Source organism: Temnothorax americanus, unplaced genomic scaffold (genome assembly GCF_048541705.1).
Source record: "Temnothorax americanus isolate GAGA-0224 unplaced genomic scaffold, ASM4854170v1 Scaffold17, whole genome shotgun sequence".
Taxonomy (NCBI): Eukaryota; Metazoa; Arthropoda; class Insecta; order Hymenoptera; family Formicidae; genus Temnothorax; species Temnothorax americanus.
Window position 1 is genome coordinate 67348 of NW_027509307.1, and position 22905 is coordinate 90252.

At 32.0% G+C, this 22905-nt stretch overlaps 1 protein-coding gene across 19 annotated transcripts in view; it reads left to right on the forward strand.

Annotated features, from left to right (window-relative positions):
• The window catches only part of Phcl-1 (pH-sensitive chloride channel 1), a 70104-nt gene extending 51985 nt beyond the window's left edge, over nucleotides 1–18119 (forward strand). For 10 of the 19 annotated variants that reach the window (XM_077403232.1, XM_077403233.1, XM_077403234.1 and 7 more), the window contains 6 exons: nucleotides 1139–1228; nucleotides 2879–3031; nucleotides 3791–4005; nucleotides 5944–5994; nucleotides 15439–15555; nucleotides 15932–18119. In XM_077403232.1, the coding sequence (XP_077259358.1) occupies nucleotides 1139–1228; nucleotides 2879–3031; nucleotides 3791–4005; nucleotides 5944–5994; nucleotides 15439–15555; nucleotides 15932–16063 (758 nt within the window). In that variant the 3' untranslated portion in view covers nucleotides 16064–18119. Of the gene's footprint in view, nucleotides 1–1138; nucleotides 1229–2878; nucleotides 3032–3790; nucleotides 4006–5943; nucleotides 5995–15429; nucleotides 15556–15931 lie in introns of all 19 variants that reach the window. The other 9 variants (XM_077403239.1, XM_077403247.1, XM_077403240.1 and 6 more) reach the window with 5 other exon arrangements.
• Nucleotides 18120–22905: the final 4786 nt, after the last annotated feature.

Genomic DNA, 22905 nt, shown 5'->3' on the forward strand with positions numbered 1-22905 from the left:
TGCAGACTGAAAAAAATTATTTTGTTTAAAATTAAACAAATTGTTTAAATTTTTAATTCTAAAAAAAATGTCTCGATTAAAAATAAGAATATGTAAAAATTCTTAAAAATAGACATCTTTGGAATTTGTTATATTATTTTGGTGTATTATTATACTATATTTGCTATTTAATACTAGATTTACACTCAACAATCTGAAAAATATTTAAACTTTCAATTTTTTTCATAATTGTAACGTAACGGAATATTTTAGAAGCCGCTATTATTTAAAAAAATTATGGAAAATGAATATCATCTTTTTTAGAATAAAGAATCGACAAAAGAAGTAAATTTTTATTGAAATACATCAGTTTGTTAACTTGCAATATTATCATATTTGTCATACATGGCACAGATTTTTAATTTGATTACATAGCATATACACAACAAGCGTGTTTATAAACATAAAAATGAGAAATTGTTGTTAAATACTTAAATATCAATCCCGTAACTAATATCTTATTTTTTCATTCGCCCTAAAAGAGTTAACCATGGCGGAAAGTAGGTTATGCTTGATTTATTTAGAATAAAACAATGATATTGTTTTTACAATTAACAAGAAAAGTTGAACATACAAACACAGCTGAAATTACATTATGACAAAAATAATACGATTACAAATGGACTAAGTAATTAATGATCTGATACGATATGGATAGATTTTAATTTTAAAATGATCTAATTGTTTAATTCTCTTCAAACTTTGATAAACTTTGCATTACCTGAGACAATTACTATTTTAATGTTAATTTGAACTACATCCTTCAACGTTGTTATTAAATTTATTATACCTTATCATTCTGTATATATTATCATTCGTCATACAATAAAAAATTATCGCAAATTCATTAAGACGATACAAAATGAAGCAAATAGTTTTTTAAAAAGTGACTTGTAAAATGTATAGATAATGAGAAAAAATATATATAGTTCAGTGAATAGATCAAACTCTCCTTATGATCTTAAGAGTTTAGAGCTTACTTTCCCGGCTCTGGAAAAAATTTGTTTCTCCTTTCGACACACAGAAGCTGGATAAATATACGGAAAGAAAAGACAGAGAACAGATAGGAAGGAAAAGATCGTGGGCTGTTCTGTTGCAGCTGACGGAAAGACCGTGGTTGACGAGGACGAGTTCGATGGTTTTGGAGACTCTAAGTGCTCGCTGTGCCAGCGCAGATTTGAGGAGCAAGGTAAAAATATATCTCTCTCATCGGTATGAGTGTAACGCGATTCGAAGGTGAATAAATGAGGGAGAGAGAGACAGGAGACCAAGTTTACCAAAATTGAAAATGCCAAAAGATATCCCAAGTAGATAATCGATGTTTGCTTCGTATATAGTATATGATTTGCGCAATATTGCGATAAAATTGCCACTTAATTGGAGACCGTAAGAATGAGCGTTGCCAAATTTCGTAGCTATAGAGCGTTGCAAATGCTGAAGCAATAATTTATCTTCCCCAATGCGTATATTGAGCGTAGCGTGTATTGATTTCATTACGTTATTTAAATACAAATATTGCAGAGAGATTTTTCTATTGCAAAATACATTTTTATTTTACAATTTTGTTTACCTTGCATTTATATTATTTATATAGCGACGCTTATTTATTGTAATAAGCTTATATTGTAGCATTATAGAATTATTGTTACACTACTACCCGTAAATATTTGTTTATTCATATGTTGTTTCAAATTTTTTAAAAACATAATATCATATTTGAAAGATATATTTAAAGTCTTTTGATTTTCAAACAAAGTCAACAGATATATAACTAATCTAATGATATAACTATATTTGAACATTTTTTAAATAAAATTATCTATTGTAGAATAAAGGATTGTAAAAACTATATAAAAATTATAAGATTATAAAAATTCTACTGGTGAACACATATTTATGAGTAGTTTTATGGAGTGCAATTGAACATAACGAGGAAAGTTGACATAGTGTCCAAATGAATTATACCGAACAATTTTACATTGTTATTTTTTTATGATTTAGTATACATATAAGCTTCGCTTTTTATCATATTTTTATTTGCACAGTGTCTTTTACACTTAATTTTTTTATTTAACGCTATCAAATATCTAATAAAATAAAAGGACTTTACTTGAAATCAGTCCCCAAGAGAAATCCTAACGAGACGGGAGCTTCAAAGTAATAAAGTATAAAGAATAATGATTGAATGTCACTGGCATGAATCGTTCGTATTATATAATTATTGAATAAATGTTCCTTGTGTTTAACGTTCAAGAAGTTCAACGTGAGAAGTTATATTGAATGTAGAGTTATTTGCGTAGATGTGTCCTTCATGCCTGAGAACCTTCTAATAAATCCTCTTTTAATGCCCACATGTTAGCACTTTGTACAAATACTTCAACTGCTTTCGCGAATGGGACGTTTAATGGCCAATGATTGACAAGATGATCGTATGTGATGTTTTTTTATCTTTTTTTCCGAGGAGGCTATATCCTTGAACAAACTATGTCACTCCTGACACAAAAACTAAGCATTATTTCACATTTTTAATTATTCCAATGTGTATTTTTGTTACAAAAAAAACGTAAATATGCATTTTTATAAATGTTTCAAGTGTGAAATACTCACAAGCATTATTAATTATAAACTAATTCTTAATGAATAGTGAATGAGAACTAAGAATATTTAAGTGTTACAATCCGTAATAATTATGTGAATATCCGTTAATGGTCTCTATTCGAATCAATTTCAAAGTACTATCAAAGTACTTTCTTCTTGCTCCCCGAAAGTACGAATCTCCATTTGATTCTTGCTCGAGCATGGAAAATGAGGTTGACTCAGGTGATTATGCTTGACTTAGGTAATTACAGCTGCTTGAAGGTGGATCTGATCTTCACGCGAGATCGTTCCTTCTATTTCACTACGGTTTTCATCCCGGGCATTATTCTAGTAACCAGCTCTTTCATCACATTTTGGCTCGAATGGAATGCCGTGCCGGCGCGAGTGATGATTGGTGAGTCTACATAGTAAAATGTAATTTCATGACTCTTTAAACACGTTTACACAGACACGCATAGGGAGCTTTTCAGCAAGCGACACAAATCGACACAAGTGTCGTTTTGTCTTTATTCATTGCCAAAAAAAGAAAGATAGAATGACATTGGTCGCTTGCTGAAAAGCTCCCAAACACATGTGCGCGCGTGAAAATCGGTCATTCTTTGCACGACACCTCACACGCTCGAAACAAACATAAAAAATAAAGCGATGAAACGTTGCACGTGGTGTCTATTTTTAAAATAAAAATCCCTTTTTCACGTGACACCAACTACTAGCCTTGACATCTTTTCAAATTAGCGCGCAAACAAATAGGTTCGGTAAATATTTTGAACAGATCTTGTATGTCAAGTTTACGCACTTTATCAAGCCTCGAGTAACTGCCTTCAAAATGTTATTTCAACGAAAATTTTATTATTTAAACAATGTTAAATAATTTCTATAAAAATTTCTTTACTTAAAAATTTCTTATACGTTTATTTTTGTATTTAATCACATGTCATCCACGCACATCTGTTTTAAAAGGTCAATAAAAAACTTATTTCATAAATTTTTTTAATACCTATATAAAATGTTCTGATTTTCTATAGTATATATTTCGTGTCTACTCATACGATCAGATTGAGCTTCAAATGTTTTGCATTTGAATCACAATAATGGGCACGCACAGCTTCTGACATGGAAGAGTAAAATCGCTGTTTTTTCAATTATACTTCAGGTGTAACAACGATGCTCAATTTTTTCACCACGTCGAATGGCTTCCGGGGAACGTTGCCCGTCGTTTCGAACTTGACTGCCATGAACGTGTGGGACGGCGTGTGCATGTGCTTCATCTACGCGAGTCTTCTCGAGTTCGTCTGCGTGAATTACGTCGGCCGCAAACGGCCAATGCACAACGTTGTCTATCGTCCGGGCGAGAATCCCGTCACCCAGGTACTTTGCTGATTGATGTATTCTCGATAATTTTATCCGACGCATGACGCGTAAGCCGCATTTTCATCGCGGATATTCGGCGATGCGAATTTGAATGGGGCCGTACTGCCTTTTTCGCGTAATTAATACAAATTGACTGTGACATAAATTGATATAAATTGTTTTTTTAGACATGTGACATTTGGGATCGGTTTAAAAGCCAATTACCAAGAATACCAAGTCGTTTATAATAAAATAATCTATGAAAATGTGATTCTCGTGTAAACTTTTCAGACTAATTATATTTATTCAATTACATGATTACAGTTAATTATACAACTAGATATATCATGGCATTATATTTTATTTTAAACCGGTCCTAATAACGAGCCATTATTTCTTGCAAGGTAAACAAATTGAATTGTATTTTGCAAAGGAATCATTAATCGTTCTATTTGCTGATATCGACAATTAAGCTTGAATATTAATCGTCATTGTTTTTCAGAAATAAATATAAATTCCTTGCGTTTAAGCTCATAAATTGACTTAAAAAGACACCTGACATTAATTAATGTCCACAAGTTGTGGTCTTGCGACACGTAAATAGGTGAGGCGACGATATTACTGATGTTAAATAAGGATAATCATATGATTTTGTTAAGGAGACAATCTTCTCTTCACCAGAGAAGTAAATTGAAACTCTATAGAGTCCACAAGAACTTATTATATTGAATTTAACTTATGAAACCCACACAGTCGCGCGCGATCATCTCTCTAATTTCATCGAAGGTATAATTCGCAAGAAGATATTGCGGCGAGATAAAATAATTTTATATCTCGAGAATGGAATGGGATAAATGGCCAGGTAAACATACATATTAGAAATCGGAATCCTATTCATCGTACGGCTGGTCTTTCGTATTGTCTCGCGCATCGCAAGTTGCAATCGAAGATCGTGATAATGGGAACACGATGAAACGCCTTGAATTCCCCAAATTCGTTATTCTTAAGATTATATTAATAATTACAATCAAATTATCTGTACGAAAAATAGTCGTTTATGCTGTGATGCATTCTGAGTTCTGTGCATTCTAAGTTCTTTTCAGAAACAGATTTTCTGTGATGTTCGATACTCGTTTGACACACCGTTTGTTCTTTTATCGCGTTTATACATATTTTTTGCACACAAGAATTTTGTGGCGTGACCTTGCACAAACACAAAATATAATTTCTTCTCTCTGCATCTTTCTCGAGATTTCTAAATCTATATAGGTTTTTATTCGTATTTTTTTTTCCAGAGAGTGTGAGTGTATTTTTTTGCCAAATTTCGACCAATACTCCTCGTAAGCTACGAAAGAATCGCGCGGATTATGCCGCATCTTTATCGTTAATGAATCAATCGATCCTCGAGACACATTCGATACAATTAACATGTATCATATCAACAACACGTGTTCAATCACATAATTGTTACACGCCAATACTTTGCATTTAATGCACGAAGGCATCTGTTTGACAGAATTATCTTGAAAAAGAGGAAAGAAGACTTACCTATATCTTAAGCAGATAGCTCGGCATGCTGCAAGTTTGAGCACCACTGGCATAAATAGCGCGCTATTCCTTCGAAAGTGCTCATTATTTTCGAAAGGGGCTGCAATATGCATGTCTCCATCATTAAACTCGTTCATTTTCTTCTAACGATTATGACCTCGATTTCCTCTCTCTCAGCTTTCTCTTTCCTTTCTTCCCCTCTCTTTCTTCTTTTTCCTCCCTTCTTTTTCACACCCTCTTTTCCTCCTTTTCTTCTTCCTCTCTTTCTCGCTTCTCTTCTACCCCTCTCTCACACTCTCTTTTTCTCTTCATATTTGTCTATTTCTGTTATAAACGCGATTAGTAAGAATTTGGTTGGTGGAAATGTTGGTGAGTAAGTCTCTTTGTTTGGTGTCTGTGATGTTACAGCGGCTTCCAGCGGTGCTCAGCAGGATAGGAATTATATTGGCCAGCCCCTTGGTAAGACCCCCCATTGCATTAGGGCGCGGTCATGACTTCGCGCGTTCTTAGCTTTCGCGAAAAATCCCAATTGCAAAATCTCCTCTCTCGATTTATCGAAATACTGCGGGGGAAAGAGAAATCCGACAAAAAGATAATATATGATTATCTAAAGTATACTATGGCACATGCATATGATTTATTACAGAGAAAACATCAGCAATGATTTATTACAGAGAAAAAGAAACGAAATAACAGAACAATGGACGTGCAAGGTCTTAACCGCGTCCTAGAGATCTACAGATGCAGAATATAGACTGCGGTCCACTGAGTGCTACGAATCATTCGAAGCGTTTGATTGATTAATCAGGATAAAGAAATCTACGGTTCGCAGCATTTGTAGCACCAAACGAATCGCAGCTGTAGCATACACACGTCATGTACAAATCACAGATACACACATGTACAAATATATAGACGTTTGATTTTATTATCATCTCATAAGTTACATATCCTTTATATCTCCAGCATTATATTGTATAGGAATGTACGGGTATTTGCGAAGCATAACTGAAGTTCGATTATACTTAATTGTACTAATTAATTAGATTAATTGATTATCGATTTGATTAGACTAATTGATTAGACTGAATAAAATCAAAGGTAAATAATCGATAAGTTCATATTCGAGAGTACTCGATTATTTTTTTTATTATCTGAATCTTTTCCAATTTTTGATGCTGAGGTTTATTAAAGTTTTATCCTGCTAAAGAAGAATCGACTATTAAAATTTCATCGAATATTTTTACAAAAGTATTTTTATAGATTTTTTAGATTTTTTAGATTACGTTATAACCACATTATTAAATTATTTGTAAAGTCGATTCCAAACCCAGTCGTATGTCGCTGTCAAATATACCAAAGCGTGAAGCTTAATATAGAGTTCTATACAACTGAATTTTTGAATAATAATAGAAAATTTGAATAAGCATATATGTAATATTCTCGTTATTTCTGAATTATATGTGATTACTGGAGTTACATCAGAAATTTACATGTCAATTACACTAAAATTGCATAAACTTTTCTTAAGAATATTCTAATTATTATTTTTCTTAAAGATTAAATAAAAGTATATGTATGTACGATTTGAAAAACTATATTTTAATTTCCACTAAGAAAAAGATGTTTATGCAAATCTACCTTGAACAATTAATAACAAAACAATTCAATATCAAAGAAGCTGTATAAATTAATTTTTAATTATTATATTATTTGCTTTAAATTATTACTTATATTTGGAGTAATATCGATAATAAAAAATAACCGAGTTACACAAACATATTGATTACCAAATTCTAGTCGAATTTCATGATTCATCTCCATAAAATTCGACCTGACATCATAAGCAACATACAGAATCAAAAAGTAGAAATTTTGCAAAGAAAATTAATTTTTATAAAACTGACGAAACTGGAAAAGATTGTGTATAAAAATATTTGCTTTAATATTTATGGTATTAAAGACAGTATCCATTTTCGTGCATATGAAAAAAAATTTCCGATGCTTCCACAATTATCTGTCATTGTAGCAATTATTACTCATGAAACATAAAACACTATAACACAATTAACCTAGTCGTGTAGGATTGATATTTTCGTATCTGTATATTATCGAAAATATTGATAACACTAATATTTGCATTTATATGCCGAGTTAATCTTTAAAGGGCTGCAGGATGCTTTTTTGAAGTCATAAAGATCTGCTTTGAGAAGTGCATATATTTAATTTATAACTTGTCGCAAAATATTATACTTTTTTAAAATAATTTTATATTGATAAGGTTTCTTGAATCATGTACAAATCAATTTTATAGACTTTGATGTTGTTTATTACGAATTCAAAGCGAATCCAATATAGCTGCAAAGTAGATAATTTTGCATGTATTCAAATGTATAATTATTGATTGATTTGTGTTGATTGATTTGTATCAATTTTGATATTTATAAACTTTAAGATAATTACTAATCATACACACGTGCGTACACACACACAAACACAAACACGTAGTGTGTCCCATTTGCTGGTAGTTAATAAGATACCTATTAAATTTGCGATTTTAAAATGTATAACTTCGACTTCAAATTCATATGGTCAGTAACAAAATCTATCAAAAATCAATTTATACATACATGCATGTAATATATATACATACAGTGTAGCTATAAAAATTTTTTTTACTAAGAATAAGAAAGCCTCGAAAATACATTCGAGCCTTAGCTAATGCTACAGAGAACTGTTCCAAATAAGAAGAGGAAATATGATAAAAAGAGGAAATATTCTAAAAAATTAAACATTATATTATTATAATATAAGTATATTTATTGGTCGAGAGTTTGGCTCAAGATAATTTAAAGAATACTTCTTAAATAGAATGACGTAAACTTTAAAAACTTTTTCTCAAACATGTAAAATAAAATTATGATTTGTTTAACGATATTTATTATTCATCTAAGCATTCTCGTTATTGGATATCTATACCGCAATAATGCACAATTATTTTGTACTTTTTATTGGATAATTAATATTAACGGTCTCTTAAATTCTCCGAAAATTAATTCTCCAATCGGTGAGTTAGCATGATTTGGTATCCAAATGAATTTAATACGATTACTATCCTCATCAACGAACAGTACGAGTGCTATTTATATGCAATCAACGAAACTCATTAATATGAAACAAGACCAACTAAATTTGTCTCATTTCATTAAACTGTTCATGTTCATATTCGGCAACGAATTGCAACAAACAACTTTTATTCACGCATTATTTCACGGTTACAATAAAAATGATGATAAAAGTTTGTGTTTTAGATTAGAAAAAAGTGCTGAAAAAATGAAGAAAATTATAGTAATGAACATTTCCGGCCTAAAGGTTTTGAATGATCTAAGAGAAATAGAGAAAAGAGTAGAGAAACGTACCGTTAAAAATAATTAATGATATATGTACAATAAGTAATGACCGATTTTTTACTAACCGCATACAGATTTTCCCCCAAAATGGAATTATGGATAGAAGAAAGATTTCAATACTTAGAAACTGTAAGAAGGTATAATTGAGAAACTGAAGAAGATTTTAAAAGAAATGTTTAAGACGTCTTCTTTATGTTAGAACAATAGAAATGGTATAAAAAAAGCGTCAAGACAATTCTACGTTAAACATCAAATAAAAATGTATATCTCTTTTTATAATTAATTAATTAAAAACAATTAATAAAACAATTTTGTAGCCATACTGTGTGTACATAAAAATTAACTGAGTATTGGTCGCTACAAAATGTGCCATTTTGAATCTTTTAATCTTATTCTTAAGAATAATCAACATAGATTATGCAAATAGATTGTGCCAATTTCCATTGAAGGCGCGAAGATAGCATTAGTAAAAAACAATAGTGAGTCAGATGCTTTCCTTATGTCGATTTCTATCAATGCAGATTAACTTCAATCTCGGTTTAACTTACTTTTCATCTTTTTCAAATTCTCAGAACTAGAGTAAGTTAATCCGAGATTAAAGTTAATCTACATTGGTAGAAAAATGGACATTAGTTTTTTCTTATATCTTCTTATATATTTTCAATTTTCACTCTTTTTCCTTTCTCTCCTACGTCTAATTATACGCCTATTTCATTTTAAATGCAGAAAGTGCAACGTAGTACACTTAGATATAAAAAGAAAGGCCTCTTTTGTCCAGTTTAGAAGATTCTTCTTGAAAAAAGGGGACAATTTTCAGCGCTATCATGATAGCTTAGATGTGACAAACTAAAATGGATCTCACATGATGAAGAATAAAGAAGGATATAGAAGTAGTTATATTGAAATCCGCGTATGTGTGGAATAACTTACAAACAGATGACTTTTAAAACAGAAGAATATTGCTGATCTAATTTGCAAAACTGTAATTAGACTTTAAATTAATCAACCGGCCAAGCAACCAGCTTAAATCAATCAAGCAGCTGTCGTTACCAATATGAAGGAAAGCAGATAAGAAATGATAAGGAGAATAAACTAATGATGTTACACTCTGCCTCACGTCCTGGTCTTATGAATTTATCAAATTTCCGTCATCTCTCTAAAATACGAGGAACTAGAAATCCTTGATCTGATTACACAATTACCGGACAAAAAAAAAGAGGAAAAGAGTAATCACTTTTCTTCTTTTTAAAAAGAGACGTGTTATTTTCTTTCTCGCTCCCTGTCATTTACTGCATTGTGTTTCCGCAAAGAGCATCTGACCACGCATATTTCTATCTTTTAATGTAGTCGTCAGCTATTGCATACGAGGGCGCAATCTATTTATATAAGTTAATAATCAACGATCTAAAAAATCTGTGGTATTGACTTTTAAAGTTAAAAGAGCATTTCAGTTTTTACAATCAGAAATGTTATATCTCTGCAGCTCTCTAAAGCTTAAAAGGAAATATGAAATAGCCGAGATGTAGAGAGAGATACAAAACAAACTAAGAAATATATGTACATCCAAACATAGTTATGAGAAATGACAATAAACCTTCGCGTATCAGATGTTTAAAAATTGCCAAATTTTCCTCAACAAGAGGAGACTTAAAAGACAAAACACTTCCACATAAATATTTCCCCTGGTACTTTTTTAGTATTTGACCAAGTTATTTTTTCCTCTTGTGTGCTCTTTGATCACGTATTTTTAGTCTTTAATTTTTATCTCTATTTCTTTCTTTCGACGCAAGATAAATGCATGCTCTCTGCGTTAGCGATGCAAGTGCATGCATGTCATATCTATATATAAATGCACAGAATGAAGAGAAATAATTACCTTTTTGTTTCGTAATGAACGTATGAAAAGCAAGTCAAATCGCATCCGACATCACAATCTAATTGAATCGAGTCGCTTCGGCTTTATAAAATTTCGCGAATTACTGTGCATTTATACAAAATAAGGAATACGATCTCGTTATACAAAGATTTTCTTTTCATCTTCGTTTATCTCTGCTCTCATCCCTTTTGTACTTAATCTGCGTTTTATATTCATGACGGAGAATCGTTAAAATGTATGTATAACGCATGAAATGCGTGAGAATGCATTGTGTATGTGCATGAGTGCATGTTGGAATTTTACTTGATGCTATTTTCTGATATTTCGATATTTTCTTAGCAAAGATAAAAGAACAGAATATCTTCATCTTCGTGTAACTTGCGCAATGACAAAAAAATGCGATCATTTTTTAATCGCTTCGATAATTCAACTGGTTTCCTACATTTTATAAAGCATTATTTATTTAATAACTGCATTATTAACGCCATATTGAAACTTTGCGTTTTGATTATAGAATCAATTTTCTCGTGTTTTCGTTTAATTTTCAACCAGTAACTTTATTAACTTCAAAAGAAAGGCGATAAAATCTATTATTATTTTTATATTAACTCATTTGCTAATATTTTAATACTTATTTCTTATATCACGATGCGTAAATCAATTGTTTTTTTTTTAGCATTCATTAAGGTGATCCTAAAGCCGTGATCCTAACCGGTTTTTTTCAGTTTTTTTTTTTAGCACTAATCTTTTAATTGGTTTTATAGAAATGCAAAATTCTTGTCTAGAATTAAAGTACGCATCAAAATCTAGGTCATGGTGGTCGAATTTATATGTGGTGGTCGTCACGTATAACAAAAAATATTAATTTTTTTTCGTTTTTGATATAAATTCGACCACCATGACCTAGATTTTGATGCGTACTTTAATTCTAGACAAGAATTTTGTATTTCTATAAAGCCAATTAAAAAATTAGTGCTAAGAAAAAACCGGTTAGGATCACGGCTTTAGGATCACCTTAAGAAGTACCGATATATTTTTTCGGACGTTCTAATCGCTTCCGCTTAATCACCAGCGACCAGGATTTTTCGCGCGAAGTAATATTTTTGTGGTATATTACAGATCTCTATACATATACCTAGTAAAATATTGTTATGAGCCTATATATTTTCGTTTATACTTTTCTTATTTTTACTAACCAGTGTTATAGCATCACAAATGTATATGAGGTTTCTTCTAAATGGAAACATCATGGCCGCTGGCGTGTTAAAAATGTTATATCATTATTTACAGACATTTTCGAAATAAAAAAGCTTTGAAATAATAACATGCTACTGAAAGAGAGAAATCAAAAGTAATGATAATTATCGGCACGTTGATAATTATTATTATCCCAAATGCTTTCTGCGTTCGACATCTATTATAGCTCTCATCATGATCGATGATAATTAATTTCGAATAGAGTGAAGTAGAACAATGACTTTTGTTATTTTCATCATGCAAGAGGATTCTTTCTTTTATTGACGCAAAAATCACATACGCGTAAGAATAGGCAAGTTACTCATCCAATTGCTCGAAATTTGAAATCACGATAGCTATTGCGAGAAACGATAAATATGTAATTAATTAAAAATTATCACGTCGTTTGACAAAAAAACCACATACTTACCTGTACAGAGGGAAGGGGGAAAAATCCTAGACTATGTGGGGCCCACTTCTCGAAGAGCAATTTAGCTTAAAAATAAAAAAGTTTGTATAAATTTGAACTTATTCGAACTTGCTCCAAGTTATAGTAAATTTAGTGTACTGACAATTATTTGCTTTCCTTTATGAGAAATGATCAAAATATTATGCATCTCAAAGTAGATATTTTGTTATCGACTTTCTTACTCCCTCGATACTTCCAGATATTTCGGATTTGTTAGAATCAATGATATTAAGATACACCGTCAGAGAAATGAACAAAGTTTCCAGTAAATCCAGACGGAAGTGTTGAGAGAGTAAAAATGAGATGTTTGCATTAAAGTGCAAAATAGTCATTTTGAATATATTATGAAGATGAGACGATGCAAAGTTGTCAGAATAAAAACTCACTATAACTTGGAAATAAAGCCAAATGGAGCATATATTTGTATATGAATTTTTTATTATTTCCGCAAGTGCAGAATCCATTCCTGAAATGGATCCCATACATTACTAGATTTTCTATACGCATACAGGGTAATCCATTAGAAACAGACTACCTTAATATTTTCGTTGTTTCTAATAATACAAATAAATATTTTAAAACAGAAGTTGTGGAATCCAAAGTGAATTCACACACATCTCCAGTCAATTAATATGTTAAAGGAAAAACATTGATAAAATACTCAAAAAAACATTTAATTGAATACTTCACTAATCACAATACCTATTTTCTTCTATATAGAATAATTTCTTTCCAATCCATTTATTTGTATTATTAGATATGAAGGAGCAAGAGAAAAATGAAAAAGGAAGACGTGAAGAAAAATAGATGAACGGAGAGAAAAAGAGAGGTTGAGAAATATTAAAACCACTAATGTTTCTAATATGGATAATCCTCTATACTTATACACAAACCAATACGCATACGCGCGCGCGCACGCACGCGCTCACATATAAATACACACACATGTCATGCCTTAATTGTGGTATCAACAAATCGCTTTTATCATTGAACTAATCTTCATTGAAGCTTAACGCATAGCTTGTAATAAAATACCTTTCAAGACGCAACAAGGCGGTGCGGGGATCCGTTTGAAAATTTATAGTTTATCGCAAACGTTTTCAAGCGAGATCACGGAGAAAGATATGCTGAGAAGTAAGTCAGTTTATATGTTTATAACATTGTAAATTATTGTATTATTTTTTTAAATCTAGGAATATATATAAATATGTTTTGATCTAATTGAGCTTATATTTTCTGTACATTAGCTATACAAATTTCAATAAACATAATAAACAACACTGTACTTCTTTCACATTATCTTTCTCCTCCCATAAAACTTCGAGAAAATCGCAAAGAGGCTCTCTAGTCGGCAGAAATTATCATTTATTATATATATATATATATATATATATATATATATATATATATTGTATATCATATACATATTCAAACGTACCAAATGTAAAAAAAAGAACTAATTGAATCATGATTCTGATATCCCGAATTACGCGACATTCGGTCGGAAAATCATATTGGATCCGAGTTATTTTACGATTGAACGTATAATGATAAAAACTGAATTCGCGGGAAAGTGCATGCATTATTTTTTGCGATAAATTAACAAATTGATTAGAATAACTTTATTTATGTTCTACATCGGAATATGATAAGTAGATGTTTATAAGGCATCTAATTCATGTTATAGAAACACAAAAGAAGTGTTGATTGATAAACATGTGTATGTTGAAGGACAAAAATATTATAAAAAGCAACGATTCACTCTTTGATCATTTTCGCAGCGGGTTATCAATCTCCGCGTATTTTCACAGTTTAATTCATGTCTTTCCCCAATTCACGCCATGTCATATGACGTCATTCATCCCAGGCAGTCCTTGACATGTCATCAGAGACTGCAATTGTATCTAGTTCATCCATCAGAAGTGGGACAAATGCGCTTCTTTTGTATTTAATCAGACGAGACAACTCGCTATTTCTATCAACTTTTCTCCATATCCTCAATTCACGATCGAGGATACTCGGCGCTGTTTTAAAACGGTTTTAAAACTATCGCCAGCGAGACGCCTCCGCTAAATTAGCGCGCAAATATCGTTTTTCATCCACTTATAATATGAAAATGATAATTTTATTATCATATATTTCTCTCCGGTGCGTTTTTTTTCCGAAAATTTCACATGCCTTTACGTGCAAGCTTAATTGCCTTTTCTTAACAAAGCCTAGTACGCTTACGTTATTATTAGTACGCTTATAAGAAGCCGCGCCACCGATTATCTATTCATCACCAAGTATCTTTCTAGAAGGTAGATTACTTTGTGCTGTGATAACGCAACGTTATGCCGCGTATTAAAAGTATCGTAATATTTCTGTTTCCATCAATCGTTTGGGCCGTACTTGCTTCTATGTATGTAAAATTGATGAAGGAATTAATAGATACGAGGTCTGTTTAAAAAGTTTCCGAACTTTGCCTGTATAATTTTTTGCAGTTTATTTATAACTTATTCAGCCCTGTCTCCGAAATACTCTCCTTTTTGATTGATATCTATACTTCTACTTCTACTTCCAGAAGTGGGAACGACGGTGGGAGAAGTATATCAACCAAGAAGAGTATTTCGAAAGAACCAAAGCTGAATAAGTTATAAACTCCACAAGATTATATATAGGCAAAGTTCGGAAACTTTTTGAACAAACCTCGTATATGATAAAGAATGTGAAAAATCGAAGACCGTCAATGCATGCGTGAAAAATTTTGAAAGATGATCCGAAGAAGAGGGCGCGGGAAGGAGGGAATCTAAAGAGAGAAAGGGCGAGAAAAGGGGCGAAACGAAAGGGTGGATCGTTGTTTAAGATATAAAAATGTTATGTAATTAAGAATATGAGTTTCTTCTACGGAGACCCTGTCGTAGGGTAAAAAGAAGCGGGAGGGCGGAGCTACTACCGGTGGTACTACTGGAGCGAACGAGATTGTCACTTGCACCAACTGCGGACCTAATCCCTGCACGCATACAGCAACGAACGGTTGCACCGCCGAGGTAAGCAAACATTATGTATAATAATCTATCATATATAAAGATATCATCACATATCTTTTTTTTTCAAAGAATTTAAAAATATCTTTAAATAAACTTTAATTAATTTAAAATATATTCGATTAATATATTACATACAAAATGTCATTATACACGTAGGCAAACTTTCCATTAACTTTTAGAAAATATGTCTGAAATTAATAAGAATGTTATAAAAAAAATAATCTTATGTAACAACGAGAATCCAATAGCTCTCCGCCCTTATAATTCTTCTGCCTCGTTACAGAATCTTATAATGTTACATGCAATTTATATGTTCGACAGGAACTTTTCAAAGTCTGAAGTTCGATCGTGATAATAAAATCCTTTTTTTTTACAGCTAAGAAAAAAGGATCCGCCGCATCCGATTAGAGTGGCGAAGACGATCGACGTGATAGCCAGGATCACTTTCCCAGTCGCCTATTTCATGTTCCTCACTTTCTTCTTCATTCACTATAAGGGCACCTCGTAGAATGACGCACAACGATCTCCGAGAGATCTCCCATCGCTGGTATGAGCGAGAACGAAACTTTCCAATAGGTGACGACGTTCGTGCTAAAAATCGAATCTACAGCAGACTCGAATCTTGTCTCACAAATGTTTCCGAAAATGTTTCCGAGCAAACATTTTTAAGACGCAATCGTTTGTATCGCAATCAAACAATTATCTGATCTTTTCCGTAAAGACAAGGATAACGCAGATAAGCAGATCCGAAAATTCTTACGAAGTCGTGAATGTTACCTGACTATAGTGAACAAACGAAATCAAACAGATTAGCTGTAATAAGCGGGCGGGAACGTCTAAAGGATAAGAGAATTTTTCTCCCGAAGGGAGAAAGAGGAAGAGAGTCGCTAATTCGGGGATATTCGAAGGCACGACATAAAAGAAAAGGATACCAACGATGGTTCGTCTCCGACTATACTTCATCTCCTCTCACGTGTGATAGCTCTTGAAAGCACTCCTCTATGGGGGAAGTAGATTACGATCGCTTCGCGATTATATGCAGCGGCCATATACACTTATCTTCATTATTCTTTTCTCTTTCTTATATCTTAGATAGGTAATAGAATGTGTCGCCGGCGAACACTTTGGCCAAGCAGAGAGAATGACGCTTAGCTTAATTGACGATGATCAAACGTACTAATGTAAGATATAATATAATATTACAGACGAACCCCCCCTCTGTATTCTTAACACCTTTAATGTTAGCATTCTTACGATGTGTTCCGAAATGCGCTAACAATACTGAAAATCTATAGTTCACGTTACGTTAAATGCTGTAGATTTAAATACTGTCGGTACATTTCGGAATATACCCTTAATCTCCGTATTTTTAACACCTTTCTTTGCACTGCTCCGCCAGTCATATTTGCTACGCGATCACGTGATCAGAAAGTGACAAAACTTTTCATATCTGGCACCAAATGAGCTGAATTGTATAAGGATCGTCCAAATGAAACATAGACTCGGGTTGCTGCGTCGTGAATAGTGACGTCACTGGAAATGGGGACACCTGCCTAAATGTTAGGGGTGCCTATATATAGCACTAGTGTCAGCAACAGTGTGGTATGTACATTTACCCGTGACATATTCTTATGCTGCCTTAAATTACACTTCACTCAGTTGTTTACACTTCATGTTTTATTTGGACGATTATACTTGGTTTACGCGTAAATATAATGACACTATCGAAGGCTCTATATTGCTTAATTTTGAGATAGGAGATTCGAATATTATGCTGTTGAGTTGATGTTATACACAGAGTGAGAAATAGAAAGAGAGCGGAAGGAATTTAGAAAAAGGATAGAAATAGGGAGATTAAATGTAAAGACAAGTTTTTTTTTTAATGGAAGAAGATTATCGATGATCTTAGGACAGCGGTTGTAAAGTAAAGAAGAAATACTCGGAAGAGAAAAATGTTTACATGTCGATTAACATGTTTAACATAGATCTTATATAAGTTGCATATTTTTAACAGTTTCACAAAATATGTAATTTTCTGTAGGAAAACTGCAAGAACAAACGGCCGAGTGAAAAAGATCGAGCAATACTATAACTATCCAGATAGCCAAATTTGTCAAAAACAAATTTTGAAAAGTATTACGAATTTTATCGACAGAATATCAGAAATATAACAGACCCTGCTAATAAAATATAATGGCAGATTGATTACAGAAATCGGGTATATATAATTTGTCATTTTATAATCATTTAAATGATATATTCTATTTAAATAATTACAAAATAATAGATTTTGTACGTGCGCAATTTTTGCTGGCTCTGCTATCAGATTACATGTCGGCAGAAACTTATTACTGAACACGAACTTAAGGTGAACGTATTGATATTAATTTGTCTCAACGTTCTGCTCAAATCTGTTGACAAATTGCTGACATACTACTAACATTTTACTTACTGGCTAAAAAAAAATTATTATTACTATTGTTCAAGTAGTTCTCACGATTTAAGTATGATTTATAAAACCAAGACTATATGAGTGATGAACAAGCCCAGCAAACGAAAAAAGATTGAAAAGAATTAAAACGGGATTACCAGAAATTCAATTAAGGACTTTCCGAATTCCATTGTGTCCAAAAAAGGGATTGAAATAGTTTCAATATCATGGAATTCCTTATTTTGGAAAGAATTTGTCTTTTTTGAATCCCATCCAATTCCGACACAAAAATATTATACCACTGAATGTCAGGTTAGGGATTGGAAAGTTTCGTCATGAATTCCATTGAATACCATTGATTTCGTTAACGAAATGAATACCATTGAATGCCAAACTAGGAATTAAAAATTTCCGTATTGAATTCCATTGAATTCCGTCTATTCTGACAATAAAATGAATACCATTGAATGCCAGGATAGGGATTGAAAAGTGTCCGTGTTGAACTTCATTGAATTCCGACTATTCCGACAATGAAATAAATACCATTGAATCCCAAATTTGGAAATCAATATGTATATATCGAATTCCATTGAATTTTGACGATATTTACAACAGAACAAATTCCATTTTATTCCAAATTAAGATTGCAAAACGAGTATAATACGTTAAATTCCTAGTTTTATCCCATCGTTATTTGAGTCTATAATATATATTGAATATGTCATTCCCTATCACTTACAAAATTGAAAGTCATTCTTATAAATTAATTGTAATTTTAAAAGTTCCGTATTAGTTTAATTTTAGGTAACTTTGGGATAAACAAACTAATGTAAAACATTAAATTTTTTAAATATTCAACCGTCGGTATTGTTACATTAAAATAAAACGTTTTATTTACAAAAATCATATTAGACAATTTTTATTGCAAATATATATACAATTAAATTGACAATAAAATAAATTATATTATTTTTTGTTTTTCAGCGTGAGCTTGATGAGGACAATTGTATTCTAATCTACCTTTCATTTTATTTAAATAAAAATATCTAATTCCAAGTAAATATGTGTATTGTATTAAATAAATTATTTTAAGTCGTTACATTTTCTACATTTAAGTAAAGATTTCATAAAATACAGAATATTATTTATTAAACAAAGTAAACTGTTATTTCAAGATGAGAAATCTAACTTTCTTTACTTTAAAAATTATATCTTAGAAAATGTTTTTTAGAATTAAAATGACAATTTTTTTAGTTGAAATTTATATGCTCTTTGACACTTAATATCTTGTTATAAGTAAACATTAAACAAAAAAATAATTTTTTTCTATGTAGTAACATTTTTTTAAGAAAGAGTGAAATATTTAAAATATATACGCCAAGAAAAAATAAGTATTTAAATCCAATAAAATAATTTCTTGAGCCATGTAATAAATCATTTTCTTGAATAAAGTATGACTTTTGTGGGTTATAACGTTTCCTTTTCTTAATGACAAAATTTTACTTTCTTGAAGAAAATTATTTCTTAGGCGGCTCCTACCAAGGGAATATTTTTTTAAACCAAATAAATATGTTTTTAAATTATGTTTTTTATTTAAGTAAATATTTATTTAATTTAAATAAAAATGTACGATATCAGAATCAAAATAACAATTTTTTTAGTTGAAATTTATATGCTCTTTGACACTTAATATCTTGTTATAAGTAAACATTTATTCTTTAACAAGAAAATAATTTTTTTCTATGTAGTAACATTTTTTTAAGAAAGAGTGTAATATTTAAAATCTATACGCCAAGAAAATAAATATTTAAATCCAATAAAATAATTTCTTGAGCCATGTAATAAATCATTTTCTTGAATAAAGTATGACTTTTGTGGGTTATAACGTTTCCTTTTCTTAATGACAAAATTTTACTTTCTTGAAGAAAATTATTTCTTAGATGGCTTCTATCAAGGAAATATTCTTTTAAACCAATTTGGCGGTACGCGCCACCAGTGATACACGCCCTCGCGGAAAATGGGTAGTTCGCATCAACGCCGCTTGGCGTCGCATCGCCCGCACATTCTCTCGAGTTCAAAATTCCGCACCGACCGGTATATAGGGAGACTCCCTACGGGACCGAATAAGATATTTTTGGATATTTTCAGGCGCTAGTCGCCTATGGCAAGAGTTCCCAAGCTCTAAGTCCACACGGCGCCAGTCGTCCGACTACAAAAATAAACGTTTATCTAAAAGCATTGATCCTTTCCTATTTTCATAAAATTGTGTGTGTGTGGTCATTTCGGGAAAAATTTAAAACAATTTCCTATACCATCTAATGCCATGCAATTCCATAACCTTTACGGATTCCATAAGATTGAATGGAATTGAAAATTTCTTTTTTGGATTCCATGGGATTGGACTATCTCATTTCGAATCCCATTTAATTCATCTAATTCCGCCAAAAAAGGGATTCAAAGGTATTAAAAAATTTTAATATCTTTTAATCCTTTTTCGTTTGCTGGGAGGTTTTTCCTCAAATGATATTATTTATTTCTTCTCTCTTTCCCAACTATATATATATTTTTCTTATTTAAAACAATGTAGAGCAATTCTTTATTTAGGACAATCATCTGTATTACGTTCTAGCTATGTTTCTGACAAGTTCAGTTAAATATATGTAATGCGATTCATTCTTTTGTTTACATATGTTACGACAATTTTATTGGAAAATTCTCAATAAACTAGTAAAATTATTTTTATTCAATGAGAGATAAGGGAATATTATATAGAGAATAGTTAGTCACGAGTTTTTTTTTAAATTATGTTTTGTATTAAAGATCTAAGACTTTCAATATGAAAAACCGAGTAAAAGACAGAAAATACCATGTGCATCTAAAATCTCATCTGTCAGTAGCACAACACATTTTCATTTTGTGTATCATTCAAATGAAAATAGAAACTGCGGGGAAATATAAAGAATAGAAAAATTGTTTGATTCCGACATGCTAAGAATATGGAGATGTTCGACTGTACTAGCACAACAACAACAAAAAAACTGTTCGTGGACATGGTTGATTCGTGACCAGCGAATTTTTATCCGGTATTGATCTTTCGCTCGTCACGCTACGCCTAATTTCAAGATCGAAATCGAAAATCAGAAATTAAATGTGAAACGATTCGTACAGACCGAGATGGCAGTTACAGGATATTTCACGTAACATAAAATAATAATCGAAAACGAGGAAAATGGATAAGTGTATTGAAATGACTAGGTAGATACGTAGGTAGAGAGCTGGATATAGATTACAGATAAAGCTTTCGTTGTGATACGGTCTACCAGTAAATGAACGGTTTAGATTACGCGTCAGGTATCCTGTATTCAAATCTAATAGATGCAGTTAGACGAAAAAGTCGAGTCGGAAACGAATTGAGTCTATTCCTCCGTGCCAGAGTATTCATACTGTTTGCATGCCACGACGCTGTGTGTGTGTAAATCGAAGCAAAAAGAATGGCCGCCATTAGCACGATTACCGAGTGGAAGATGCTAAGATGCTATACGGACACTTTACTTACCTTTATAAGTAGAAGAAATACTATGGCGTCACTATGGCGAACGCTGAGGCGATAAGGAAGGAAAGTGATCGCGGTTTATGCGCGATGTGCACCGCAAGGAAAAGACTATTCTATCTTGACATTACTGAAAGTAACAATACGTACATAAAATCGCGCTTTCTCCTTGACCGGATAATTATGTCTCTATACGATATATGCGTCAAGCGTCGTCGACTATAACTCGGAATCTATTGTGTAGCTTGCGTACTATTTTAGATGCAACATCGCTACGCTACACTACTATTATCACTATTACTACTTTTATTATTATCGCAACTAATATTGTTATACTGTTACAGTTGCTATTTTAGTATCGTATTATCGCTCTACTACTATTACTATAATTACGGATCACTATTGTAATGTCGCAGACCTTTAGGCGTGACGCGGAATCGGGAGCGCCTACAAGCGCATAGTACATTTATACTGATCGAATCACATTTTATTGTGTCCAGCAATATTAAAAGAAACAGCAGACCAAAGAAAAATGCGAGCCGTATATACCGAGTACATATATATTTCAATAATCGCGGCGATTACTCGAGGTCCAGTAGATATTGCTTATGATATAAGAGAAAAACATGATCTCGCTACATTGTTATTGTGTTGTTGGATGCGTGTGTATATATATATATATATATATATATATATATATATATATATAAATTAGGGGTCCCCAACCCACGATCCCCCCGTGAAGTTTTATCCGGCCGGGTTTTATATATAAATATATATTTATATATCTATATATTTATATATTATTTTTTATATATTGCACCTTTTTGGTTCTATGGTTCAGTCGTTGCTGCGCCAAATTTTTATTTAAAAAAATGTTTTAATAATATTTTGATTTTATTTGATTTTGAAAAAGAAACCTTATACCCCCGGATCTTCGGTCATAATAAAGATTTTAATGTGGCCCTTTTGATAGAAAAGGTTGGAGACCCCTAGTGTAAATGATGTTACAGGACACGTCGACACGAAGTGCAAGCACACGCCCGCGCGCGCGCACGATACACACACGCACGCACGTGACGCACGCGCGCCCGCGCAGGCGTGCCTGCGTCATGACGAATGCGCGTTTAGATTTGAAAAGACATGTACGAGGATCGATTTCTCTGACGACGGTTAGCATCGACCTTAGTTCTCTTCTATGTGCTATGTATTGAAAAATGATCTGAAAATTTTCAAGACATACATCACTCGATTAATGTGAAGTTAAAATGATTCGAAGTCTCGTTTATGGTTTACGCGCGTTATACATCAATAAAATATTTACAATAAAGGAGCCGAATTCCCTTTTAGTATTTGTATTATGTAAAGG